The sequence below is a fragment of the Callorhinchus milii genome, unplaced genomic scaffold (assembly GCF_018977255.1).
Source record: "Callorhinchus milii isolate IMCB2004 unplaced genomic scaffold, IMCB_Cmil_1.0 Scaffold14, whole genome shotgun sequence".
Classification (NCBI taxonomy): Eukaryota; Metazoa; Chordata; class Chondrichthyes; order Chimaeriformes; family Callorhinchidae; genus Callorhinchus; species Callorhinchus milii.
The window spans coordinates 13404558-13432474 of NW_024704755.1; the positions used below are offsets into that span (position 1 = coordinate 13404558).

At 50.4% G+C, this 27917-nt stretch overlaps 3 protein-coding genes across 7 annotated transcripts; 2 read left to right on the forward strand and 1 right to left on the reverse strand.

Moving 5' to 3' along the window:
• The first annotated feature begins 9185 nt into the window (after nucleotides 1–9185).
• On the forward strand, nucleotides 9186–10624 carry LOC103187886 (metallothionein-1C). Its single transcript, XM_042340493.1, has 3 exons — nucleotides 9186–9401; nucleotides 9844–9909; nucleotides 10334–10624. Exons 1-3 carry the CDS (start codon nucleotides 9371–9373, stop codon nucleotides 10423–10425), a joined length of 189 nt encoding a protein of 62 aa, XP_042196427.1. The 5' UTR covers nucleotides 9186–9370; the 3' UTR covers nucleotides 10426–10624.
• A 4269-nt stretch (nucleotides 10625–14893) lies between these two features.
• On the reverse strand, nucleotides 14894–22618 carry usb1 (U6 snRNA biogenesis 1). Of its 2 annotated transcripts, XM_042340484.1 has the most exons (7): nucleotides 22594–22618; nucleotides 21563–21714; nucleotides 20416–20599; nucleotides 19609–19662; nucleotides 18858–18963; nucleotides 17569–17649; nucleotides 14894–15514 (listed from the first exon to the last, which is right to left on the reverse strand). In XM_042340484.1, the coding sequence occupies exons 2-7, from the start codon at nucleotides 21675–21677 to the stop codon at nucleotides 15410–15412; spliced, it is 645 nt and encodes a 214-aa protein (XP_042196418.1). In that variant the 5' UTR covers nucleotides 21678–21714; nucleotides 22594–22618; the 3' UTR covers nucleotides 14894–15409. The 2 variants fall into 2 exon arrangements, with proteins under 2 accessions (XP_042196418.1, XP_042196417.1); XM_042340483.1 differs by lacking the exon at nucleotides 22594–22618 and having other exon boundaries at nucleotides 21574–21922.
• A 2054-nt stretch (nucleotides 22619–24672) lies between these two features.
• On the forward strand, nucleotides 24673–27050 carry LOC103187887 (metallothionein-like). Of its 4 annotated transcripts, none has more exons than XM_007907591.1 (4): nucleotides 24673–24734; nucleotides 26198–26309; nucleotides 26442–26519; nucleotides 26827–27050. In XM_007907591.1, exons 1-4 carry the CDS (start codon nucleotides 24732–24734, stop codon nucleotides 26919–26921), a joined length of 288 nt encoding a protein of 95 aa, XP_007905782.1. In that variant the 5' UTR covers nucleotides 24673–24731; the 3' UTR covers nucleotides 26922–27050. The 4 variants fall into 4 exon arrangements, with proteins under 4 accessions (XP_007905782.1, XP_042196334.1, XP_042196333.1 ...); XM_042340400.1 differs by having other exon boundaries at nucleotides 24692–24734; nucleotides 26193–26309; XM_042340399.1 differs by lacking the exon at nucleotides 24673–24734 and adding an exon at nucleotides 24897–25096.
• Nucleotides 27051–27917: the final 867 nt, after the last annotated feature.

Here is a 27917-nt window from a genome sequence, read left to right on the forward strand (position 1 = left end):
GCTCCCATTGGACGGCGGCTCGGCCCGGCAGGCCCCGCGCGCCGCCTGCCGACCAATAGGCGCGGGCCCCTGGCTCCCGTTGGACGGGCGGCTCCGCCAATCCGCGCCGAGCGACCTGGGTCGCCAACGGTCGCGGGCGGTGCGTGGGCAGTTCGAAATACCGGTCAGATTGCGGCCGTTACCCCGACGCGGCGCTCGAGGCTGCCCCCTGGGCCTGTACTGACTCAACTCCGGTACTTACCCCCAAAAACATGGAGGAGCGAGAGAGAGGGAGGGAGGGGGGGGTCTGAGGCCTTGGGTCCTGTCATCTCACTGCTCCTCGGCCTCCCTAACGCTGCCCTCCCACCGGCCGCGGATCATCCAGAACCCCGCAGCTCGTGACCTCTCCCAGACTCCGTGACCACCCACCCACCCTCCCTCGTCCTCTCCCCATCCACCGCCCACCCACCCACCCACCCTCGTCCTCTCCCCATCCACCACCCACCCACCCACCCTCGTCCTCTCCCCATCCACCGCCCACCACCCACCCACCCTCGTCCTCTCCCCGTCCACCCCCACCCACCCACCCTCGTCCTCTCCCCATCCACCGCCCACCCACCCACCCACCCTCGTCCTCTCCCCATCCACCGCCCACCCACCCACCCTCGTCCTCTCCCCATCCACCGCCCACCCACCCACCCACCCTCGTCCTCTCCCCATCCACCGCCCACCCACCCACCCACCCTCGTCCTCTCCCCATCCACCGCCCACCCACCCACCCACCCTCGCCCGGCTCCACTGGCCCCCAGAGGATCCAGTTCTAAATCCTTGTCCTCGCCTTCAAGGCCCCCCCCCCCCCCACTCACCTCTGTGACCCGCTAACCCCACACCAACCGGCCCGTGCCCTCCGCTCAGCAGCAGCAGCGATAACAACGACAAGATTACACTTCACGTGGGGAGGCTCCGCTCTGCTCCATGACCCCCTCCCCCCCCCACCATGACCTTCAGCCTCTCTGCCTCCACCCTCTGGATCTCCGTCCCGCATTCCCTTCACCTCGCTCCCCCGCCCGCCCCCCTCGCGGCGCGTCTCAAGACCCTCCTCTACGACCGAGCCTTCGGCCGCCCTCCCCCCCCCGCCCGCCCGCCCTCCCTGTTGAGGCATCTCAAAGCCCTTCACGGGATATACTGCGACGTGGATTGACTGTGGCATTTTGTATGCCGAACGCAGCAGCTGGTGGCACACGGCAGTGCCCCACAAAGAGCCATGGAGCGAGTGACCAATTTTATTTGGGGGATAAATAATTAATTATTCGGGGTCCTTTCCTTTCAGCGCCTTGGGACGTCCTCCCGACGTGAAAGGCGCTCTATAAATGGAATGTTAACGTCCACCTGAATAGACAGACGGGACCTCGGTTTAACGTCTCATCTGAAGGACGACAACTCTGACAATGCCACACGTCCCCAGCACTATATTTGTAGTGTCAGCTTAGCCAATGTGATTCCAAGTCTCCACGTAGGGGCTTGAACCCAACAACCTTCTGACTCAGAGCAGAGTGCTCCTACTACTGCGCCAGGCAGTCACGCAATGGAAGAAATGTAATGGTATAAAACATGTTGTAATATACTATGAAACAACTAATTCAACTATTCAAATGTTTTTTGTAAAATCTCCTTTTTAGAAAATGTTATAGGTTTGTACCCATTGAATTATTAGCGATGTTCCCCATTGCCAGTCTTAAAAATCACACAAGCCATAATATGTGTAGCACTAGCTCTGTACCCGTGGGTGGCACTGCTGCACTCTGCGAGTCGTTCAGTATGGGATATGATTAGGAACTGTAACAGCGCTGCTCTGGCATTTTAGTGCAACAGTAGCTAAAAACCCAAGGCTGACGTTTAGGAATCTGACAACAGGGGGAAAAAAGTTCCAAGTTTGTGCTACAGAGATCATTATTCAGCCAGTAGCCAGCCAAATTTATGGAAGATTAGACCAAAAGGTTGAACGTTTGGCCTACAAAATGCAGTCAATCTGCTTCATTCTGTGAAGCGCTTTGAGATGTCTCAAAGACGTGATAAGGCGCTATATCAAATGCAAGGATTATTATCGACTTCTCTTTCAGATACTGAACCACTAAAGAATCTAACATAAAAAACATAAGAACGGACAGACCCATCATCAACCACTTCCATATTTTCCTGGCTATGTTTCTACCCATAATTTTAGATGCTTAGGTACAAAGAACAAGGTGCATGATGTACAATATCTCTTGTTTGTACTGTATCTGGGATTTAGGCTCCAAGTTTAGCCATTGCTGTTCTGAGATGCGATGAACTGTAGGTCAGAAAGCTTCAGTGGGAGGAAACAAAATTAGATCATTATTCAATGAGGCATTTGACATGCTTGCTATAATCAAATTAATTATATGTAATTTCCTCATTCATTTTAGCATTCTGAGTACATGTTTTTCTTATTGCGTGTCCCGCCTAACGGTGGATGGAATGCAGAGCACTATGTGAGAAATTGTGCCTCCTTCTAGCTTCCTTTAAGAGATAGGAGGTTCCTTCAGGGTAGTGAACTGCATGGTTGGCTCCTGAAGTGGACTTTAAGATTGTAAATAAAGCAGGTAGTCAGCACTTGCTATTTGAATGCTTGCTCCAGATTCTTCCCCTTATCGTTCACTATCTATTATCAGTGCTCAGTTAAATATTAGAAGCAAGTATTGTATGGAAGCCAGGCAGCCTTGCAATTCCATTTTATTATAATAATCTTTACATTTAATATAGCATTTTATAATAATAATCCTTGCATTTGATATAGCGCCTGATTGTGTCTTCAAGACGTCTCAAGGACCTTCACAGAATACACTGTAAAGTGAATTGACTGTATATTTTGTGGATGAAATGCAGCAGCCAATTGTGCTCAGCAGTGTTCCACAAACAGTCGTGGATTGAGTGACCAATTTATTACTTTTTTGAAGGAATTATTATCCCCAGAAAAATGATCTGCCAATCAACTAACAACCGGGTTCCTACTTACTGCTAGGTAAGCAGAAGATTATGGAGTAATAATAATAAATATATAATAATAATCTTTGCATTTGATATAGTGCTTTTCAAGTCTTCTAGACGTCTCAAAGCGCTTCACAGAATATACTGTAAAGTGATTTGTCTATATATGTGGATGAAAAGCGGCAGCCAATTGCGCACAGCAGTGTCCCACAAACAACAACAATAACAAGATTCCATTTATTGAGCGCCTTTCACGTCGGGAGGACGTCCCAAGGCGCTGTACAGTTAAGTCAGGACCCGAGCAAGGGGGAAATGGTCAGGGTGAGGGGAGGGAGGGAGCGAGGAGGGGGTAGAGAGTCGAGACGGGAGCTGAAGGCACGGTCAAAGAGAAAGGTCTTGAGACCGGCCTTGAAGGACAAAAGGGAGGAAGCGGCGAAGGCACTGGGGAATACCCGGCCACCGATGGTAGGGTGGTTGGGGCGGGGGATGTGGAGCAGACCAGAGCCAGAGGAACGGAGGGTACGGACAGTCGTGAATTGAGTGACCAAATCGTTATTGTTTTTTTCTTGAGGGATTATTATCAGGCATGTATACACATAGCCTCTCCCAGTGTTTCTCCTGTACATACAGCCTCTCCTATATACACACAGCCTCTTCCAGTGTCTATCACTGTTTACACACAGCTTCTCCCAGTGTCTCTCACTGTATACACACAGCCTCTCCCAGTGTCTCCTGTATACATACAGCTTCTCCTGTGTACAGACAGCCTCTCCCAGTGTCTATCACTGTATATAGACAGGCTGTACTGTACGTGGTTAGGATTGCCATGATGATTATAATACACTTGGGCAGGTGCTCTCAGTAATCAGTAAAGAAACTTGCCCAACGTTTTGCCCTGCTGGCAATTGAACCCAAGTTTCGTGCCTGCGAAGTGAATGCTCTAACCACTGAGCTAATATCACATCATTGAGATGTCCAAAAGTACATCACAGGATTTACTGTATAAAGTTCAATGACTATATTTGTAAGCAAATACAGCGATGAATTTGCACACAGCAATGTGCCACAAATAGCCATGAAATGAATGACCAATTTTTAGCTGGAGGATTGTTGGCCAGGACACCGGGAGAACTTCCATTGTCTTTGCGAACAATACCTTTAGACCTACCTCTCTGACCTACTATCCCCCTACTTACCTGCCCGTACCCTCCGTTCCTCTGGCTCCGGTCTGCTCCACATCCCTCTCCCTCACCGCCCTACCATCGGTGGCCGGGCCTTCAGCCTCTCAGCCCCGAGGCTCTGGAACTCCATCCCCCAGTGCCTTCGCCGCTTCCTCCCTTTCCTCCTTCAAGGCCGGTCTCAAGACCTTTCTCTTTGACCGTGCCTTCAGCTCGACTCTCTACCCCCTCCTCGCTCCCTCCCTTCCCTCCCCTCACCCTGACCATTTCCCCCCTCCTCGCTCCCTCCCCTCACCCTGATCATTTCCCCCCTCCTCGCTCCCTCCCTTCCCTCCCCTCACCCTGACCATTTCCCCCCTGCTTGGGTCCCGACCCAACTGTCCAGCGCCTTGGGACGTCCTCCCGACGTGAAAGGCGCTCTATAAATGAAATCTTGTAAATCAGGTTAACATTCACCTGAATTGGCAGATGGGACCTTGGTTTAAAATATCCACAGGATAGCACCTCCGACAATGCAATACTCCCCAGCACTCGTCCCCTCCACTCCCCTACTAGCAACTGCTCTTTCAGCCACTTAGCCCCCAAACTCTACCTCAATCCCTCCTCTTTGTCTGTCTTCAGATCTTAGCTAAAGATCTTTCTTTTTGACTGTGCGTACAGTTAATTCCCCTCTCTACCCGGCTCTGTGTCAAGCTTTGCAACTCTTAAGCCTCTGAGGTGTGAAGGATGCTGTATAAATGCAGGCTGTTCTTGTGTTAAAAAAAAGCTATTTTCCTTAAAAAAAAGTCACTATCGTTTTGGGGTCAGCTGGATGTGTGACACAAGCAGGAACTCGTCAATAAGCTAAATAATATCCAAACCAGAGAGAATTGCACATATCTATGCCACGTCCACGTGGAATTTTACCTGTGTCTGGAATGGAATGCACACTCTCTCCCTGGAGACGTACCCTACTTACCTAACTCCCAACGTTTATTGAGTGCAGGTTGGCAAGAGCCGAGGCTTGGGGACCCCAGAGTATGTGTTGTGAGCACTGAAGGAAATTAACAAGCTAAAACCACATAGTTTGCCATTGAAAGCACTGTCTGCCAAGCTAATCATCAGGGTTTGTCTTGCAGGGTGAACGGGAGCTGCGTGGGAAGAATCCCTGCTCCCAGCGACTGTTCTTCCCTACCAAGTGATGCTGATGAACCAGGCTGTCATCAACAGTGCCCTGAAGTACTGCGGACCTGCCTGGCTCAGGAACTCGCCACACTGGGATATCGTCTCGGAGCCAAATCAGCCTGAAAATAAACCCTTCTTATCTCCGCTCCCCCCCCCCCCCCCCCCTTCATAGTCAATTGCGACAAATGTTACCTCTTATTAAATATTGTGGCATTAAATTGATTATTTTTTGTTCTTTTCAAAGAGAGGTTTTCGTTTATATTATGTTTTTATTTATATTTTATATTTTTTATCATACATTTATCATATGTTCATTGACATTATACGTTGCCCGCAAGACATTACAGTCAATCCACTGCACAATAAATTCTGTGAAGCGCTTTGGATGTGATAAGGCGCTGTATCAAATACAAGGATTATTATTATTATCAGGAGGTTAGGAGAAGGATTCCCCCACCCCCCCACCCCCCACCCCATGTTTTTGTTATCTTTGTTTCCATTGGCATTTTTCTCCCAGTTTGGGAGATGTTGCAGCAGAACGATTCAAACAGTGGAGCTCCTTATTAAAATGGGTGCAGCGTGTGGTGCCCGGAACAGGCCCACGGGAAACACTGAGCAGTTTGGAGCAGAATATTTATTGTGTGTAAAAAATAATGCAAAGCATCAAATCATTCCTGTGCAGATCCCATTGAAGCCCCGACCCCCTGTGCCACTTTGTCGACATGTTAAAGAGACTTTGTGTCACGTCCTGTTGTTTCCAAAGTCCAGAGCAAACCCTGGGGGGGGGGGAGGGGGGAGAGGGGGAGGGGGGGGAGGGGGGAGAGGGGGAGAGGGGAGGGGGAGGGGGGGGGAGGGGAGGGGGGGGGGAGGGGGGGAGAGGGGGGGGGAGAGGGGGGGAGAGGGGTAGGGGGGGGAGAGGGGGAGGGGGGGGGAGAGGGGGAGGGGAGGCTGTGCACACGGTGCACAGTGTAACCTCATGAATGACAATGTATCGCTGAGTCACTGACACCCGATCAGCTGTGAAATCCACAACATCAACAACAAAAACCACGAGGATCGCTTTGTGGTTGTTTGGAAATCTTTTCATCTGCTCCCACCCCACCCCCATCACCCCCCACCCCACCCCCCATCACCCCCACCCCCATCACCCCACCCCCCATCACCACCCCCCATCCCCCCCACCCCACCCCCATCACCCCCACCCCCCATCACCCCCACCCCCATCACCCCCACCCCCATCACCCCCACCCCCATCACCCCCACCCCACCCCCCCCATCACCCCACCCCCATCACCCCCACCCCCACCCCCCATCACCCCCACCCCACCCCCCATCACCCCCACCCCCCATCACCCCCACCCCACCCCCCATCACCCCCACCCCACCCCCCATCACCCCCACCCCCATCACCCCCACCCCACCCCCATCACCCCCCACCCCACCCCCCATCACCCCCCACCCCACCCCCCATCACCCCCACCCCACCCCCCATCACCCCCCCCCACCCCCCACCCCACCCCCCATCACCCCCCACCCCACATCACCCCCACCCCACCCCCCATCACCCCCACCCCCACCCCCCATCACCCCCACCCCACCCCCATCACCCCCCACCCCACCCCCCATCACCCCACCCCCCATCACCCCCCACCCCACCCCCATCACCCCTCACCCCACCCCCCATCACCCCTCACCCCACCCCCCATCACCCCCACCCCACCCCCCATCACCCCACCCCCCATCACCCCCACCCCACCCCCCATCACCCTCACCCCACCCCCATCACCCCCACCCCCCCCCCTCACCCCCCCCCATCACCCCTCACCCCCCATCACCCCACCCCCCATCACCCCCACCCCATCACCCCTCACCCCACCCCCATCACCCCTCACCCCCCCCCCATCACCCCCACTCCCCATCACCCCCCACCCCACCCCCCATCACCCCACCCCCCATCACCCCCACCCCATCACCCCCACTCCCCATCACCCCCACCCCACCCCCCATCACCCCTCACCCCACCCCCCATCACCCCATCACCCCACTCCCTCACCCTCACCCCATCACCCCCACCCCACCCCCATCACCCCCCACCCCACCCCCCATCACCCCACCCCCCATCACCCCTCACCCCACCCCCCATCACCCCCACCCCCACTCCCTCACCCCACTCCCTCACCCCATCACCGCCCACCCCATCACCCCTCACCCCACCCCCATCACCCCCCACCCCCATCACCCCCCATCACCCCCACCCCACCCCTCACCCCCACTCCCTCACCCCCTCCCCCATCACCCTCACCCCCATCACCCCCCACTCCCTCACCCCCATCACCCCCCTCCCCCCATCACCCCCTCATACCCTCTCACCCCCACCCCCTCATACCCTCTCACCCCCACCCCCTCTCATACCCTCTCACCCCATCCCCTCACCCCCACCCCCTCTCATACCCTTTCACCCCCATCCCCTCACCCCCTCTCACCCCCACACCTCCTCACCCCCACCCCAGCCCCCTCACCCTCTCACCCCCACCCCACACACCTCCTCACCCCCACACCACCCCCCACCCCCTCTTACCCCCTCTCACCCCCACCCCACACCCGCAAAGTCCTTGCACTTCAGGACTTCCACTGCCGGGAGCACAGACGCAATGTGGCAGCGTCTGCCCTGTGTTTTTTTGCTGCCCCCACACCCCCCCTCCCCCCACCCCCTCCGCTCCCCCCCCCCCTTCCCCTCCCCCCTCCGGGTGAATGTGCCCTCGTCTCCAAAAAGCGAGTGGTGTGCAAACGTTAGCAAAGGCTCTGGTAAACACGAAGCTGCCAATTACCATCCGCACAAAAAAGGGCGGACGAGTGGGAAACTCAACCCTGAACCCAGTCCAACCCGACATGAGCCAAACCTCACAGGGTGGGGGGGAGGAGGGGGGGGGGAGAGGGGGGAGAGAGGGGGGAGAGGGGGAGGAGTGGGGGGAGAGGAGGAGGAGTGGGGGGAGAGGAGGAGGAGTGGGGGGGGAGGAGGAGGAGGAGGAGTGGGGAGAAGGTGTGGAGGAGGAGAGGGGGAGTGGAGGAGGAGTGGGGGGAGAGGGGGAGGAGGAGTGGGGAGGAGTGGGGGGGGAGGGGGGAGGAGTGGGGAGGGGGAGGAGTGGGGAGAAGGAGGAGTGGAGGAGGAGTGGGGGGGAGGAGGAGTGGAGGAGGAGGAGGGAGAGGAGGAGGAGGGAGAGGAGGAGGGGAGAGAGAGAGAGAGAACTTAGTAAAAAAACAGCACTCGACTTCCTCCTGAATGCAGGAACTTTCTGTTCCACGTAAACGCCAACTCCTCTCAGCAGCTAAATACTACTTCCTTTTACATCCCCTTCACCCCCCACTCCCCCCCAAAAAAAATTGCAAAGATGTAAAGGTAAAAGGCAAATATCTTTTGCATTGCTCCCCCCGTGATACCCAGACACTGGTGCTGTCAGTGTAACAGGGTTCAGGCTGTTGGCTGTGGGGATGGGATGGGGGGGGGTTTGGGTTTGATTGAACCTTGAAACCCCACTGAACCCCCAGGTTCCAGGCAGCCTCTGTGTGTGTGAGTGTGAGTTAAAGGCTATGTGTTGCCCCCCCCCCTGGGGGGGGTCTGTGTGTGAGCTCAGTGTGGAGGGGGTGGGGGGGGGGTTACTGTGACCAGAAGCAAACAAAAAGCTTTGCACACGATCTGGAAGGGGAGCAAAGCCGAGCAGACAGACAGACAGACACACACACACACACAGACGGACAGGATTACGACAGATGTGTGCAAACCCGTCTGCAGCCCCCACCCCACCCCCCCCCCCCCCCACACACACACACACACACACAGCTCTGGCTGACGTTTCCCACTGGAGGAGCGTGTGCACAGGGCGGTGGGGTGTGCACTGGGTTTCGTGGGCTGTTTGCACCCGGTCTCAGACCGCCCGCGTCCCAATAAATACAGCAGATCTGGAGCACAGCGAACAAATAGCCTGAGAGAGAGACACAGACAGACAGACAGAGATACAGACAGACCATCAGACACACCAGACATGTCTGACGCACCGTGCACATGTTCCGAAGGTAAGTGATGAGTATTTTTGCTGATGCTTCGTGGTTTCATCTGGTTATGATTTCAAACGCTTGCAAACTCGTGCACACACACATACACACACAACCATGCACACTCACACACACACAACCATGTACACTCACACACACACACACACACAACCATGCACACTCACACACACACACACAACCATGCACACTCACACACACACATACAACCATGCACACACACACACACACAACCATGCACACACACACACACAACCATGCACACACTCACACACACAACCATGCACACACATACACACACACACAACCATGCACACTCACATACAACCATGCACACACACACACACACACATATGCAACGGGGAATGTTTTTGTCATTGTATTTTTGTGTCTTTTTCTCTCTCCCCCCCCCTCCCTCTCCCTCTCCCTCTCCCCCTCTCTGCAGGCGGTACCTGCAACTGCAAAGGTAACTGCGCCTGCAAAAGCTGCAAGTGCACGTCCTGCAAGAAAAGTAAGTGCTGACAGAACGCAACGGATCACCCAGAACCTGTGGGTTGGGTGACCAAACATCAATAGGAATGATAAACCACTTAATCCACCACTATTCCGGGGGGGGGGGTCACTGCTGTGTGCAATTTGCTGCCGTGTTCTGTCCACGAAAATATTACAGTAAATTTCATTCGACCGTGTATTCTGCGAAGCGCTCTTGAGACGCCTCAAAGTCACGATAAGGCGCTATATCAAATGCAAGGATTACTATTATTTACAATGTTCAATCCAGATTTTTTTTTGAGCGTAAAAAAAATCCTTTTATCCAGTTATTAGCAGGGTTTGACGGTGCCTATTTGTGGATGGTATCGGTATGGAAGGCAGATTATGTGTTACATTGGTCTCTGTAGCTGCACCTCATCCCTTCTCTTGTTATCCCTCTCCAGGCTGCTGCTCCTGTTGTCCCGCCGACTGCAGTAAGTGTGCCCAGGGCTGCGTGTGCAAAGGAGCCAGTGAAAAGTGCAGCTGTTGTCAGTGACATTCCTTCTCTCTGTGGAGATGACCTCATTTCAAACCGAGAATTGTTCAAATGTTACCTTGAGTTCTGCACCACTAGTGGTGAGATGTTAAAACTACTGCCTATGGTTTATTTTGAAAGCTTTTTGTACTTGCTTTTTTTGCACTAATTATGTAAAAGTTTCTAAATGCATGGAATAAACATTAGTTTGTGAAAGTTACTGATTCTGGTGTCTTGTCTGTGGTGGGAACAACAGGTTTTGCGGAAAAAAAGCCCCTTCCCACTAACCAGTTGGAATGGCTAATGACTTGTCACTTGTTTACCGACACACACTGTGTGAGCTACTTCACAATCACGGCTGTGTGAGATTGCTGTTCACGCATTAACCCTTCCCTACAAAATAAATAAGAACTACACTTAAGGGTAAATGCAGTGAAGCCCCTTAATGTCAAGTGTGCTATAATCAACACCAAAATTACATGGGTATAGCGCCTTTTGTGTCAGGAGGACGTCCCAAGGTGCTGGACAGTCAGTGTTTTGGACCCGAGCTGGGGGGTGTCGGGATTGGGGAGGGTGGAAGGCAGTGGGCGAGAGGAAGGTCTTGAGATGGGTCTTGAAGGAGGCAAGGAAGAGGGTAAGGCGGAGGGACTGTGGAATAGAGTTCCAGAGGGTGGGAGCAGAGTGGCAGAAGGCCTGCCCACCAAAGTTGGGGTTGGTGAGGTGGGGGATGTGAAGCAGGTCAGAGTCCTGCAAACGCAATGGTTGTAAGTCCTCTGTGAATCAAGTAGCAAGGACCACATAAAATCCACTTACCAGAGGAAAGAATGACACCCTGGCAATGACCACAGCATTTCAGGACATGAATCACTTTAACCTTGAGAGGGAGGTTAACATTTTGCAGCTGTAAAGCATTCCCTTTAAGCAGGAGCTAACTGTTTAAAAAAGCAATCCCTGATGTGACCAGATCTAGGTGATTAAGCTATTCCCTATGTAACCGAGTTCCAGTGTTAGACATTCCTGGACCGAGGAAGAATCTTTATTAAAATGGAGCTTAAACTACAAGCAGGGACCCAGGGGAGAGTCTGTAACATTTAAAAGTACAACTTTCTCCCCTCATGCAAGGTAGCGTCTCAGACCGCTTACTGTGAAAGTACATAAACGTTTCTAAAACCACCTACACTAATTATCGGTGGTGGAAGTTATCAATCACGTGACAGCCTCACCACAGGTAGCTCTTTGATCAGTCCTGGAGCCACAGCTCATCTGACTGTCATTCCACAAGATGCGTTCTACAGAACAAGCTGGAAATGTTCACTGTTGTGATCAGAAGCGAATGATTGCTTTGTCTGAGTGAAGTCAGCCAATGCTTATGCTTGTTAGCTCTTGTCAAGCTGACCTGTCGAACTACAATCCTAATTCAATGAAGCATAGTTGCAGAATCTCTAGCAAGCGAAGCGTAACAGATGTTACAGGCAGCTGATAGATTTCTAGATAAAATGTTACGAGCAAATGCCAGTTTGCTGTACCTTGCATTTTGAAGAGTTAAATTGTTTGAGAGAAGAACAACAAAATTACATATGTATAGCGCCTTTCATGTCGGGAGGACGTCCCAAGATGTTGGACAGTCTAAGAGTCTCGGACCCGAGCTGGGGATCGGGATTGGGGAGGGTGGAGGGCAGGGGGGGAAGCAGGGTGATCGAAAGTACGGTCGAAGTGGAGGGGCTTGAGATGGGGCATGGAGGAGGCAAGCGAGGGATTGCAGGATGGAGTTCCAGAGGGTGGGGGAGAGTGGCAGAAAGCCCACTCGCCAATGGTGGGGCGGGCGAGGTGGGGGACGTAAAGCAGGCCGGAGCCCGCTGAGCGGATGGAGCAAACAGGATGGTAGGGGGTTAGGAGGTCGCAGAGGTTGAGGACTTTGAAGGTGAGGACCAGGATCTTGAACTGTATCCTCTGTGTGATGGGAAGCCAGTGGAGTCGGGCGAGGATAGGGGTGATAGGGTCAGAGGGTCTGGTGCGGGAGAGGATACGGGCTGCAGAGTTCTGGATGATCTGCAGCCTATGGAGGGAGGAGTTGGGGAGGCCGACAAGCAGTGAGTTTGCATAGTCAAGCCTCGATGTAATGAAGGCGTGTATGAGGGTTTCAGCGGCCTGTGGCGTGAGACAGTGGCAGAGCCGGGCGACATTGTGGAGTTGGGGGAAGGCAGAGCGGGTCATGGAGCAGATGTGGGGTAAAAAGGATAGTTGAGGGTCAAATAAGACGCCAAGGTTCTGGACTGACTCAGTGAGGTGGAGTGTGCATCCATGGATGGTGATGCTGTCAGCAGCTGAAGTGTGGAGGTGCTGATGGGAACCAATCAGGAGAGCCTCGGTCTTGTTGATGTTCAACTGAAGAAAGTTAGTTCTCATCCAGGACGATGTCTGACAGACATTCTGTCAGGACAGCAGTGGTCCTGGAGTCAAGGGTGGAGGCAGAGAGGTAGGGTTGGGTGTCATCTGCATACATGTGGAAGTTGACCCCATGTCTGCGGATGTTGCCACCAAGAGGGAGCATATAGATATTGAAGAGGGGACCAAGGACAGAGCCCTGAGGAATGCTGCACGAGACTGTGCGGGGGCTACAGGAGAAACCGTTTGTGGAGATGAAGTGGAGATGGTGTGAGAGGTACGATCTGAACCAGTCAAGCACAGAGCCACGAAGGTTGAGGTGAGAGGAGAGGCGGTGGATGAGGATAGAGTGGTCAACGGCGTCGAAGGCAGCAGAGAGGTCAAGGAGGACGAGGAGGCAGAGGGAACCAAGAAGTGAACTTGTTAGTGCAGCTAGTTGTGTTAATTGTTGATGTACTGGTCCTATTATTGTCTTAATCAGAATCAGCTCAGTGCCCAAGGCCGGCTGATTAAACAGCGAGCAGGTGTCAGGTGGGTGAAGATGTGCAGACGGACCTGCACATATCAGCCTCATATGTAAAGAAGAGGACCGTGATATAAAAGGATAACTGAGCTGCACTTTGTCAGTTTAAGTTGCGGGGGGAGTGAGTATGTTTTGTTTCTCCAGGAAGACAGGACTTTCACCTGAGGTTCTATGACTCAAGCCAAGTTCCAGTAACAATGAAAGAAGAAATAAACATACTTTGACAAGAACGTGACCGCAATAGACTGAACGCCCGCTATTATCAGCGTTCCCAAGCAAGAGAAGCCGGAGATGTTCGTCTGCTGTCTATGAAGTTTGAAGCGCTTTGGGACGTCCTCCCGACGTGAAAAGCGCTATATCAAATGCAAGGATTATTATTATTATTATATTGTCATTATAATGACCTGCTCTATGTGAGCATGATATTGTATGCCTGCCGATTGTAACCATGTTTATTGAATCAATGTGAAATAATATGTCTTTTTCCCTCAGTAAGTAAATGAGCTATGAAGCACAAAATACAAGTGACTTTGGTTCCTCTGTTCTTGGGTTCCCAACTATTTCAGTGAAACAGAATAAGATGGTCTTTTCTGGCAGCCCTTTTTGTCCCAGGCTTTAAACAGAATGGTTAGTTCCACTGCTGCCATATCGTTGAACCCCAATCGTGGCTGTAAAACTGCACTATTTGCACCCAGATTTGTCCTCGCACTTGGCAAAAGAAATCTGCTGCCTTTGATGCGGTCTGAGCTACTGACAGGAAGGTCCTGATCACTGAACATCTGTGATTACTGCACGATGTTGCCCATGTTTTGCCCACAAAATACAGTCAATTCACTTTACAGTATATTCTGTGAAACGCTTTAACACGTCTCGAAGACACGATAAGGTGCTGTATCAATGCAAGGTTTATTATGTCAACAGCCAATCCCAGTGCAGGACCAGAGTTGGGAGATGCTTTAATAAAATACAGTCCGGTGCAGATTGGGAGATCTGCTATTAGTTTAAAAACCTAACAACAACAGCATGAGAGCAACTGTTAATGAATCAGACTGGTCACACAATCCTTAATGTTCCACAGATAAACGAGGAGCTGCAGGTACATTTGTCTGTGAGTTCCCGCAGGATTTAGTACTTGTGATCATTTGCAATTACATTTTCAACCTCAATGTGAAACCACAGCTTGCAGGTCAGTCAGCCTGGCAACAGATATTCTGTGTGGAACATTCCCCTGTGGTCACACAATAGAGCAGGCTTCCCACCATCCATTGTATCCAAAATGCTGAATTTCCAGCCTCAATCACTGTCAGCCGACAAATACAGTCACTACACAATCGAGTAAACCATGTAAAGTGCTTTGAGACGTTTCAACAATGTGATCAGGCACTACATCAAAGGCAAAGATTGTTATCATCACAGAGTGAGTTCTTGTTAAATTTTCCTTCCTCTCCCTATCCAATTTTGTCTCTTCTCAGAAGTTGCTAACCAATGTTGGGGTGCAATTCTACAACACAAACTAACTGACAACTCTAAACAGTTGCCAGCTGTTCACCCGGAGGTCAGTAAGACACGAGTCAATGCTGATTTGATGTAAATAAACCTTTAACACAAGTTATTCCAAGATTAACAGCTGATCAGATTTACAAAGTACTTCCACTCATGATTCACGCACATACTGTAGCTTTACCCAAAATTGTAAAGTGCATAAAGAACCTGGAACTTTCAGCTTGAGATAGACTCGGGTCACTCACTCTTGACATGGCATCAGCACTACTGTGGTACGATACAAAGGAGAATCTAATATTTACAAAGCCTGAGATTGGGGGTGAAATCCTATTTGATTTTCACTGTGCAACGTTTTCCATTCAAAAAATGTATTGTAACAGTTCTCAGCAGAGGGGTGTTCGATATAAACCAGCCACGGTATTGCAGACTTCACAGGTCAACAGTCAGTCGGCAAGACTGGTGCATTGAGGAATGGGAATCAGTTCCCTCTGTAACCGCTGAAGACGTGTGAATCAAACAAGACCTCTCCCTGAGCTGTCCCTGCAGCGAGTTCTCTGTGGGATCCAGTCCCGCTGGGGAGATCAGTGGCCAGGACTATTGTAAAGGGAAGGAAAATATCTTGTTCCCGGTTTTGCACCGAACCTGATCTGCGTATACCCGGAGGATCCTGGCGCTGTCCTCAAACTTATCCACTATATCCTGCAAACAAACAAAAACATCTTAAATACGAGGTGAATGCAGTAACACCGTACGTTGAAACCCTTTTAAGTTCAAAATAGTTGAGCACAGGAAGACAGAACGAGTTGGCTTGGCTCAGAAGAGATTGGGTTGAACAGCTTACAGGCCAGGTTGACACTGCACTGCAGCCATTGGGGGAACCGCCTATTGTCAGAGGTTGCGTCCATCGGGCGAGACGTTAAACCCAGGCTCTTGCCTGCTTGCTCAGATGATTATTAAAAATCCTATGACTGTGCCTTAAAAAGAGAAGGGGGTTTCTCCTGGTGTTCTGGTTAGCAAAACCTAGAGCAGGCTGGATGGGCTAATGCAATGATTTGAGGTGCAACATTCCTGGCCCAGTGGGACTGCGAATGAAGCTCATTCAAATTCCTCATTTGGTAAGTGCAGTAACTCTCGTGAAGCAATTACACGAAACATTTAATGCTGATTCTTGGGACTCCTGACATTTAAAGGGCTCTCAGCATTTTACAGGAAATAGCTTTCACACAACCAGAACCTAATCTCTGCAGCAATAACATACGCAAAGTGATTGCATCTCTATGACGTTACGAGCCAGTTTAATAACAGGCACCCGTTAAATTTGCACTGCAAAAATTCCGACCTCAATGTTAGGTAAGGCTGGTGTTGCCACCTCCTGCAAACAATGAGTACTGCACCTGTACCAAATACTGGGAAAATTCTCCGAAAACTATTCTGAAACTTTTAACACAAAGATAAGATAAATAAACAAGGTAGGTTACGCAGAATAGAAAGGACATTTCAGAATTTGTGTGCAGACAGTGGCGAAGAGAAAGTATTAAAGATAAGAGTTTCACAAACAGAACAACAGAATAACATGTCCTGCTTGACCCAGGTTATATTTTTAAGGACAAAATGTCACTTTACAGCATCATATCTTTACTGGTCTGGTCTGGACAATTACTCATACAACATCACACACACACACCCTCTCTCTCTCCTCGCCCTCCATACACTCCGCTCTCATAAAGGGCGATGCAATGGTTTCTTAATGACATGGTCAGATGGGTAACAGGGTGGAGCTCCTTACATGACGTACGTACTGACCCAAAGAATAGCCCTAGTGTTTAATATGAAGTGGGCCTATCATCGTTATAAAGAGTGATTCTTTGTTACTTGTTTATTAGGGCATTTCAACACCATGATCAGATCACTCCCCTAAATGCCTGACAGGCCCAAGGTCGCTCTCAATCGCCACGTACATATATAGGCATCTACAGGCTGTGAGGATCGACTGAATCAGCTCAGCATCTTCAGCCTCAAAAACAGACATCTTAGGAGGGACCATATCGCGGTATATAATAGGGTAGAGAGAGAGTAAAATACACCTTATCTCTCCCCATTCCTGTGTGGTTCTCTGGACTGCACTGTGAATAGCTCTGACATCCAACACCCAATATGATGACTACGAGAAAGAACTTTCATTTTTATCACATCTCATCCAAGCATCTAAACATGCTTTACACTAATTAATGTAAAGTGCAGCGACTGCTATTGCAGTGCATCGAGACGCTGCCCCAAGTGAAGAGCTGTATAAATGCAAGTTGCTGCTACTGCAAGCACACCAGGCAGCCCCACTTTAACACACAGCAATGTCCCACAAACAGCCACCGCCACGAGACTAATTTATAGAGTATTGTTTGGCAAGGAAACTAGGAGAAACTGCCTTCTCTCTCGGAATAGTGTCATGGGGTCTTTGATGTCCACCTGAAGAACAGGGCCCTCAGATTAACGTCTCACTGAAGGACGGCTCCTCCGACAATGTAATGCTCTCCTACTACTGTGCTGGAGTGTAAGCCAAGACTATGAGCTCAAGCTGACCCATAGGCAAGAATGCAACCAACTGAGCCAAGCTGATATCTCTTAAAAAAAACACATACCATTGGAACTTTAAAATAACTTTATTACTTGTGAAATCAAACTATAACCAGGCTACTCCCCAGCGCTGGAGGGATGAGCCATGAGGAATGAGCAGATAATTTGGCTTCAGTGCCTACCTGTAATTCCTGCTGGTGTTTTGCAAGCTGAGCAGTAGCATCTCCCAAGCACCAGCCCAGGCTAATGTGAAAGGAAGGGCTCTGTTAAAATGCAAGAGGCACATGACTTACAATGCAGCTTAGTCAACATTTCTACACAATTGGTAAAGTCTTTCCAGAACTGCTTAAGTCACAAGGAGAAGCTGGCTAAAGATCGGTTAGATTACTTGGGTTCGTGGAGGACATTTAAAGAGTGACCTGATTGACGGGTTGAAAATATCGAAGGCCACCGACAAGCTATATATTCAACAATTCTTCCTTCAGGTAGCGGGATCCTAAAAGCAAGGAAGCAATCTTAAAATAACGGTGAGGACGTTTACCAATGCTATCGAACACACTTCTTCCTACAGAGGATTCTGAAAATGTTCCGCAAAACCATAGTGTGGAAATTATTGGACCATATAAGAGGAAGGCAATACTTAATACTCATACGCAAGCTGCTTGTTGTGAAGAGCAATTCCCCAGTAGGCAACATGCCACCACACTGGCTGCTGTGATTAAAACTCTCTGAATCCGTGCGCAACTTAGGCATCCGGTTCGATCTCCAGTAATCCTTCCTCCCCAACACCTGGTCCCTGGCCCGGACTACTTTCTTCCACCTCCACCACATTGCCCTCTCTCCGACAATATCTCACTCCACAAGCTGCCGAAACCCATGTCCACTCTTGTGTCACCTCTCAGCTGGACTACTCGAACGCCCTCCTCGCCGGTCTCCCCTCCTCCACTATTCACAAAATTCAACTCATCCAAAACTCCGCAGTCCACATTCTCACCCGCACTAAACTCTGCACTCGATTGCTCCAGTCCTTGCCAAACTCCACTGGCTCCCTGTCACAAAGCAGATCGACTTCGAGATCCTCACTCTAGTGTTTAAATTCATCCACGCCTTGGCACCCCCCCATCTCTCCAACCTCCTCTCTTCCCACAGCAGTAGCCGCTGCTTCCGCTCCACTGGATACGGCCTCCTCTTTGTCCTTCAAATCCTCTGCTCCACCATCGGCGGCCATACCTTCAGCCAATATGCCCCGAAACTATGGAACTCCCTTTGCCTTGCCCCCTCTTTCCCCGTTTTCAGGTTGGGTCTGAAGATCTTTCTCTTTGACCGTGCCTATGGTCACCTTTCCCTCCCCCTGGCTCGGCATTAGGCTCCGCATTGTTAAGCGCTCTGCGATGCTGTTGTTGTTGTTATGCTGAGAGCCTGAACCACCAACACTGTATTCACTTGTTGTTGAACGTTGAGATGGTCACACCTTATAGAACGTTTTCAGATCATACTCCTCCATGCATTTGTCCACCTCATGGACCAGCTCGAGGAGATACTTGTCACCAGCGGAAACCTCCAAACCCAGGAAGGTCCTGCAAGATGGGAGAACGCTTCTTAACTCATCGTGAAGTACAATTACAAGCAACTCAGAAGTTCAACTGGCCTCGGTGCCTCATGGAAAGGGAGAGTAAAACCAACAAGGTTAACTAACCGATTGTGGACCAGTGAAGACCACCCCACATCCGGCCAAGACTGTGGACACCCTGTGGACATCGAGGGGACAGATTTGGGCTTGGGTATGATTGCGTCATTTTTCCTGCTGACACTCACTGTCCGAGCTGCTGGGTATACGAGCACTCCGAGACACCGTCCAATGTGAAGGGCGCTCTTTAAATGTGAGTTGTTGTTGTTGGTGTATCCCAGCAGCACTCAGCTGATGATCAGACTTTCACGTCCAATGAATGAGAAATAACCATTGGTCACTGGGAGTTAGGGTTTTCACGTCCACAGGAGATGGTTTTAAAGTGACCTCAACTCGTTGAGGAGTCACGTAGTGGAAACAAGCCACTGACCAGAAAGACATCTTTTTATTATACAATAGAAGGGAAAGTAAGTGTTGCCGGAGCCACGGCCAAAGGTTTTGGTTGATTTACCAATCTCAAAGGCTGCAGAGAGCTTGGGACAGGTTGGATCTCGGGTGACGCCATCTACTGGGTGATTCCAAGCGCACACTCTACCTGGTCTTCTCTTGGTTACAGTAGATCTTCACCTTGTCCGAGACACAGTAAAACCTGTTGCGGTGAGCAGAGTAATTCCACAAGTCAATGACAGTAACCCAAACGAGAAGAAAACGTAACACGAGCGTCAGTGAACGTAATGAGGCTTGGATCCCCACCCGAGAGACGAGGAGTCGGCAGAAACGGAGAGAATAGGAAAGCGTCTGCCACCCTGAGCAATATATCAGACACGGCAACTGCGTTTCAGGCTTTAAGTGACATCAGCTTTAAGAGGAGCTTGTTCTGGAGGTTGTTAAAGATCCCATCTGCTATTTCAAAGAACAGGACATTCTCCCAGTGTCCACTCATCAAAATGATATCCTCAAATACTGCGCTGTAATTGGCCAATCACCACTGCCCTGTTTAAACTGCTGCAACTTCCTAAACAATAGTCACTACACTCCAAAGTGTGTTAGCTTGGCTCAGTGGCAGCACTCTCGCCCTGAAGATTGTGGGTTCAAATCCCACGTAGGGCCTTGGAACTCGCATAGTCTGAGCTGACACTCCAATGCAGTGATGTGGGTGTGCTGCATTGACAGAGGTGCCGTCCTTTGGATGAGATTTTAAACTGAGGTCCAGTCTGCCTGTTCAGTGGACGTTAAAGATCCCATGGTACTACTCGAAACAAAAAGGGAATTTCTCCTGGTGTCCTGTTTGTGTCTCAAAAGCGCTTCACAGAATATACTGTAAAGTGAATTGACTGTGTAGTTTGTGGGCGAAACGTATCGAATGTATTAGCAACATATAGGTCAGTAACTTCAGTCTTACCTGTCATAAGGAGACAGCAAGTCCTTTAAGGACTGCACAAAGGGGGTTATCCAGTGATAGCGCAACACCACGGTCTGTGAAAGGCTGATGTGGAACTCCAGCATCCTGGTCATGGAAGCCCCAACCTCAAGAAGGTGGGACAGCAGCAGGTCAGTGAGTTCCACAAACTCCTCCTCAGGGTTATCTGATAGAAACCAGGTTTAATAATCTTTAACTGCAACGCAGCCTTAAGCCACAGCACCACATGGTACACAGGAAAGGCAACAACACACAGCTCTGCACAAGGAACACACGACCTACCTCACACAGATTATTCCTAACTGGAGTTAAGTTTCATAATACTGCGATTCAAAGTGAATTAATGGTTAATGGAGAGCCAGTACTCCAGATTAATTGCTTGTTCACCTCAAGGTTATTTATGGGGCTTTGCTACGTGCAAAGGAGTTGCCACTTATATCTGCAAATTACAGGCACGAAAAGACATGACACTAATTCCTGTGAAGCATTTCAATGTTTTAAAAATGCAACAATAAAATGCAAGTTCTTTCTTCATATTGTTACCTCAACACTAACAACATTTACCTTGAGAAATAGAAAGATTGTTACCGTTATTTGGCATTCACTTTATCGCTCTTTGTGGGACATTGCTGTTGGCAAATTAGCTATTGTGTTTCGCCCACAAAATACACAATCACTGCACTTTACAATAAATCCTGTGAAGTGCTTGAAGATGTCCTCCCATTGTGAAAGGTTCACGCAGGGCTAATTGCCATTATAAATCCATCCAGAAAAAACTTTAGGTACTTTTTTTATTACATTTCCTTTTGCTATCAAGACACTAAGAAGTGCATCAGATTGATCCGAACTGACAGCCTTAGAACCCTGAAATTTCTTACAGTCTTAGGCTTAAGGCCATTGCTGTAACATTTAAGTTCACGTGAATTTTTGGAAAATTCTTAAAATTCAGTCTCAATGCAGAGGCCGGTTTTCTGAAACCCCTTTTAAGAGCTGTGGAAAATGAAGACAATCTAGGAGTGATCTCCGTTGGACCATCCGAGCTCGCGGGAGTCCCCGTGTTTAAGAGTTAATAAACGATTGTTGGATGTGCAGGGCTTCGAGCAGGTTGAGGCGGGGGCCAGAGACTTACAGTCCACATACACAAGCGTCGACCAGTTGCCTCGCTGGTGAGGAAAGGAGCGGATACGTCCGCTGTGCTTACTGCTGTCGTCTGACTGCTCTTCCGTGTCCTCGAACATAACCATGACACTGTCCGGGATAGGAAGGCACCGGGATGGCTCACTGCACACACACACGAAAACATTGGAGCACTCAAAGGAAACTCACATTTGTGTAACGCACAGTAATAATAATCCTTCCATTTGATGCGCCGCCTTTCGCCTCAAAGAGTTTCACAGGATTTACCACGAAGTGTAGTGACTGCGTAAAACAGCGAATTACACTTGTATTGCACCCTTCGCGTCGGAAAGGCGTCCCAGGGCACTGGGCAGTCGGCGGGAGGGGGCGGGGGGGGGGGCGCGTGCCTAATTTTAAAACTAATTTAAACTTTTCCAACTTAAACCTGCAATACATGTGTGTGTTTCCCCCCCACTCCCACCCACCCCCCCCCCCCCCCCCCACCCCTTGAAGACCTTTCCTCACACAGCATTTACAAAGCCCTAAAACCTAAAACATTGGTCAAAAATTGGTAACGACATCGGGGCTGGTGTCGGGTGGGCTTTGGGCTACAAAAGGTATTGTAATACCTAAATACACCCCAAAAAATCCTCTGGGCTGTGACTGCGGCCACCACTGCCCCCCCCCCCCCACCCCCCACCCCCCCCGACAGCCCCAGTGCAATGCCACCAGGACCTCAGCCCCAGACCAGGACCTCAGCCCCAGACCAGGACCTCAGCCCCAGACCAGGACCTCAGCCCCAGACCAGGACCTCAGCCCCAGACCAGGACCTCAGCCCCAGACCAGGACCTCAGCCCCAGACCAGGACCTCAGCCCCAGACCAGGACCTCAGCCCCAGACCAGGACCTCAGCCCCAGACCAGGACCTCAGCCCCAGACCAGGACCTCAGCCCCAGACCAGGGACAGGGACAGGAGGACTCTTCGCTGTTGCGCGAACCGACCACCAGATGGCGCCGCCGCCCGACTCTGCTCGGTCCCACTCACCCCGCGGGGCCTCCGCTCGCCGCCGCCGCCGCCGCCGCCTCCTTCAGCGCCGCCCGCCGCTTCGCTCTCATCGTCCGAGGAGCTGCTGTAGTTCACGAGAAACATACCTCGGCCGAGCGCTCGGCCCCGAGCGCGGGAGCCGTCAGCGGGACGTCAGCGGGAGCCGTCGCTCCTCCCCCTCCCTCTCGCTCTCTGTGCCCCGTGTGTAACAGCCGGAAGCTCCGGGCGGAGCGCAGCGGCAGCACCAGAGGTTCCGGGGTTCCGGGGTCCCCCCTCCACACCCCACACACACACACACACACACACACAGCAGTTCCCACCAGCAGCGAACACTGCCCCCCAGCGGCAGCCACAGGCGTCCACCAGCCGTGAGGTTGGGCTCGAACACAGAAGCTCTCTCTTTTTTTCCAACTTTGGGGTTTGGGGGCAATTTGGGAATCAAAACAGCTTCTGCCCCTTTCATCGCGGTGTCGTGGGCTTCCAAACCCTGCCCGCGGGCGCCCCCACAAACCCCCCCCACCTCACCCCCCCCCCCCACCCACCCACCAATGAGAAAATAAAATAATAATCCGCGCCTTTGACCGGGCGCCTCGTCACGTCTTCCAGACGTCTCAAAGTGCGGCGACTCCGTCCAAAAAGTCCGTGGCTGCTTGTGCGACGCCCCTGTGCGCCATCGGCTGCTGCATTTCGGCCGTAAAACGCTCTGTGTCACTCCACAGTATATTCTGTGAAGCGCTTTGAGACGTCCCAACGATGCGATAAGGCGCCACCTCACACGCGAGGATTATTATATATTCTACAAGTCTTACTAAGGAAAATAACCTTAACACAAATGGGAGGCTACTCTGTAGTCCGAACCGTGATTCCACAATATATTTTTTGTTTCCATTTACCGTCTAAGGGAGGAGCTTGTCCGTGGTTAAGTTTCCTCTTTCGTGTGTTTACAGTTTCCATACTTTGGGTGAGACGTTGAACCGAGATCCCACCTGCCTAACCAGGTGGACGTTAAAGATTCCGTGGCACTGTTCAAAAAGAGAAGTGAGTCTCTTACTGTCACTCACTTCATTGCTGAGAATGGGGACTGGTGATGGTGAATTCAATAGGTTATCTGTTTTTTTGGAGTTCTCCCCTCCTCTCCCGCGATCACAATTCCCCAGACACTCTCTTCGCTCAGCAAACACAGACCTGCTCCATGTTCCCCCATCTATCCGACCCCCACTACTTGGTGGGCAAGCTTTCAACCATTCTGCCCCCGCTCTTTGGAGCTCCATCCCAGCATTCCCCCACCTTGGAACCTCCATTCCCCCCACCATCTTCAAAACTATCTCTTTTTAATACCTAAAGCCCTACTTTTGGCCACTTGCCCCCCTTCCAACTCAGGCTACCCGTCGGTTGTATTTTGAGACATCTTCTCGGTGTCAAAAGTGCTACTTAAATATCCTCCCGACGTGAAAGGCGCTATACAAATGTCATTTTGTTGTTGTTGTAAATGTACTATTTCAGTGAGCGAGTAGTTAACTTATGGAACCAGCTCCCTAGGGAGATGGTGGAAGCAAAAAATATCAGGTGGTTTCAAGAACAAATGAGATAGATTTCTGCTAGAAAATAATATCTGGGGATACAGTATATAGTTTGGGACACGACATGTCAAGCGACTGCCCGGATGGTGGGATGCAAACAACATGGACCTCGGTCTTCTTTGGCCTAACAATGTCTTATGTCCTTAAAATGGAGCAGTGTATAGAGGACTGAGCTGCCATGTGTTATAATAATAATAATAATCCTTGCATTTGATATCGCGCTTTTCACGTCGGGAGGACGTCCCAAAGCGCTTCACAGAATATACTGTAAAGTGAATTGACTGTATATTTGTGGGCGAACGCAGCAGCCAATTGCGCAGAGCAATGTCCCACAAACAGTCGTAGATTGAAAATGACCAATTTATTATTGTTTTTGGTTTTTGGAGGGATTATTATTAGGCTCTGTGTGGAGTAAGGAAACTTGCCCAAGGTTTCGCCCTCTGCCTGGAATTGAACTCAAGTTTCTCACTTACAAAGCGAATGCTCTAACCACTGAGCTACAGGACTCCACTAGTGAGGGACAGAAAGCAGACATGAGAGACAGAGGCACGTCCTTGCATGGTGAAAACATTTTTATTTGTAATATGTTACTTTAAAGAATTTTTAATTTGTTTTTCTTCAACTAAAATATCGGCATGCAAATGGAATCTGCATTATCATCGTGACTCATTCTTATGACTCGCTGTTGCAATTGGGTCACGAGTTATGGTTGTAAAGTTGTGGTTGTAAAGTTGTGCTCATCCCAGTTTGTTTTTTGGGGCCGAGTGGCAAAAGACAAAAAAAAAAAAGTGGCCGACAAGACAAAAGAAAAAAATTCCAACTGACTTAAGATCAACCACAAATTGTGCTTACACAACTCCTTTCACGCAGCAAAGTAACTCATGGAGCTTCACAGAGACTCACTAAGCAGGAGCCTGGCCAGGGTGGGAGTTCAAGCTGATGGGACGAGGAGGAAGGTGGCAGAAGGCAGAGTCAAAACAGAAGGTTTATTGGAGAGGTTTTGAAGACTGGGAGGGTTTGAGGTGAAGATTTAAGGAGAAGGTTTACAGAGAGAGAGGAGGGCAACATTGCTGAAACCTCACTTGACGATGGTGGGCCTGGTTCCTGGTTCTCTCTCGTTCCCCCTCTGCTCCACCAATTGGCGGCCGTGCTTTCAGTCACTAACCACCAAAACTCTGGATCTCTCTCTCTCAAACCCTCTGCCTTGCCCCTTCCGTACCCCCTTTTCAGATCACGTCTTCAGACCTTCTTCGACCGTGCTTATAGTCACCTCCTCCCTCCCTCCAGCTCAGCGTCAGGCTCTGAATCTGTTCAGGGCTCCGGGACCCTACCCTGCACGAAGGGTGCTTTATAACTTGCAAGTTGTTGTTGTTGCGTGTGTGTGTGTGTGTGTGGAGCAGGTCTGAATTGGTTGAGTGGCCTGAGTCAGATCACAGAGGTAACTTTGCACATCCGCTGGAATTGTGGAGTCAATTAGATTTAAAACAAAGCCATCTCTGTGTTTAAAATACAATTATACTCGCTGGGGAGGGGGGGGAGGGGGGCTGGGGACGGGGCAGAGTGGGCTGGGGGTCTGCGGTATGATGATATCACAGACACAAGGTGAGGAGGATTAAGACAAGATTCTTCATTACTTACTCAAGGTCTCGAGACAATGCAAAACTGATCAAAGGCCAGGTTGCCTCACAAGAGTATCTGACAATGAGTAAGAAACACCTGTAGTTGCAGTGATATAATAATGTGCACACGTTACAGCTTAAGAGCACACAGCACACAACTCTGCTCTTTCCAGTCGGGACGATCCCCGACACTCTGATTGCAGACGACACCAATGTTGCACTCAGATCCCCGAAGGATAAGAGAATCCCAGTGTCCTGTCCGCCTCCTGGTGACTGTGACCCTCCCCCCCCCCTCTCCCTCCCTCGGGTCCTGAGTGCAGTCTCTCGCAGTTGCACTGGGTTCTTCTTTTTTTGCACTCGCTGTTCCTCCTAAACCGTATAAAACCCGACTCCTGTGCAGCACAGAGGGAGACAGGAGCGGAGATCGAGAAGTCGTGGACTTGCAGACTTGTGAGAACTGAAGAAAGGAGAGCTTTGCCGAAGATGTCCGACTCTCAGCCTTGCCTCTGCCTGGAGGGTGAGTACTGGACTGTCCTCTCTCACCACTCATAAACCTCTACTTGTGGGATCTTTCTTAAATCGGTCAAAAGGAAACCGTCTGACCGCAAGTGCCTGTCAGCGTGTGTCACTCTGGGCTCTCTGTTCACAGATTGCTGCTCGTGTGATAAATTGTGCAGATGTTCCGACTGCAGATGTTCCAAGAACAAAGCTGGGATCTGCAGGAAAAGTAAGTAACTGTTGGAGAGAGAGAGAGAGAGTGAGAGACTGGGTCACTGAATAGAGAGAGAGAGAGACTGTGTCATTAAATAGAGAGAGAGACTTGGATGGAGAAATGGAGAGAAAGAGACACAATTATTGAATGTAGAAAAAGAGAGGATGGACTAAATATATAAGAGATTTGGATGGATGAATGGAGTGAGAGCTTGGAGCAGTGAGGCCGAGTCCAATGAAGCGCTCTTGAGACATTGTCCAGGATATAACTGCAAGTTGTTGTTGTTGTTGTTGAAGCTGTCACTGACTGGTTGCTCTCTCAGGCTGCTGCAGCTGCTGTCCCGCCGGATGCGTTAAATGCGCCGATGGCTGCGTGTGCAAAGAGAAAACCGGCGACAAGTGTAGCTGCTGTGCCTGATGGCCTCTCCCTGTGGCCTGGTGTAACCCTCCAACTCTGTACAGCCCGGGAGAAGCCTTGCACTCCTCCCCTGGCCTTCCTAACACGTTGAATTTTCATCTCAGATAATAAAAGATCTGTCCTATCCGACAATGTTTCTTTCTCGTCTCTGAACTGAAGACACGGGTACATATCACGTGCTGCTAACTGGGTCGCACTCATTCTCACTGATGGATTTATCCAGAGATTGCTATTTTTTTGGTCAGCCGGGTGTTTGACACGTGGGCAAACCCACAGCCGCGCTTAAGAGTATCCAAACCGGCCAGAGTTGCAGTTTTCCAATACACGCGTGTTGAATGCAATGCACTCTCTCCCTAAGACGCATCCTGCTTACTAATTCTGGACAGTGTTAGGTGCAGGTCAGCAAGAGTCAAGGCTTGAGGACCCCAGAGTGTGCGTTGGGGTAACTGCTGGAGTTTAACTAGCTGGAACTATATAACTTGTCATTGAGAACACTGTCTGGCAAGCTCCTCACTGCTTGTCCAGCTAGGATCACCCTGCCCATATTACAGGGTTAACAGGAGCTGAGTGGGAAGATTCCCTGTACTCAAGGATGGGTCTGTCCCTCCCAGGTCTGGCCGATGACCCAGATCGACTGGCCCCATGGACCCAGCTGGTTCAGGAACTGGATTACAGATTACGTGAACTCAAGCCATCGGAATAGTGCTGTGTCACGGGCTGGCCCATGAGCATAAGGCGTGGGAAAATTAAAGCCCATTTGTACCATCAATCAAATCCATCGATCCCCAATAATATAATAATAATCCTTGCATTTTATATGGCGCCTTATCACACCACTGAGACGTCTCAAAGCGTTTCACAGAATATACTATAAAGTGCTTCACAGACTGTATAATCTCACCCAAGGTGTTCATGATTGACCCGCGACCCATTCATCAAAAAACACTCCCAATTTACTCCCACACCATTGACCAAAGAGGAACAGAGAAACAGAAA

Excerpts from the sequence above, each read along its gene's own strand:
- LOC103187886 (XM_042340493.1), top strand. The coding sequence starts at position 9,371 with ATGTCTGACGCACCGTGCACATGTTCCGAAG. Across the intron at positions 9,402-9,843 it reads ACCGTGCACATGTTCCGAAG|GCGGTACCTGCAACTGCAAA; the intron begins GTAAGTGATGAG and ends CCCTCTCTGCAG. Across the intron at positions 9,910-10,333 it reads GTGCACGTCCTGCAAGAAAA|GCTGCTGCTCCTGTTGTCCC; the intron begins GTAAGTGCTGAC and ends ATCCCTCTCCAG.
- usb1 (XM_042340483.1), bottom strand. The coding sequence starts at position 21,736 with ATGTTTTCGTGTGTGTGTGCAGTGAGCCATCCCGGTGCCTTCCTATCC. Across the intron at positions 20,600-21,573 it reads GGCAACTGGTCGACGCTTGT|ATAACCCTGAGGAGGAGTTT; the intron begins GTATGTGGACTG and ends GGTTTCTATCAG. Across the intron at positions 17,650-18,857 it reads ATCTGAAAACGTTCTATAAG|AGCCCTTCCTTTCACATTAG; the intron begins GTGTGACCATCT and ends GCATTTTAACAG.
- LOC103187887 (XM_042340399.1), top strand. The coding sequence starts at position 25,055 with ATGGAGCTTCACAGAGACTCACTAAGCAGGAGCCTGGCCAGG. Across the intron at positions 25,097-26,197 it reads TAAGCAGGAGCCTGGCCAGG|AGGGAGACAGGAGCGGAGAT; the intron begins GTGGGAGTTCAA and ends TGTGCAGCACAG. Across the intron at positions 26,310-26,441 it reads GCCTTGCCTCTGCCTGGAGG|ATTGCTGCTCGTGTGATAAA; the intron begins GTGAGTACTGGA and ends CTCTGTTCACAG.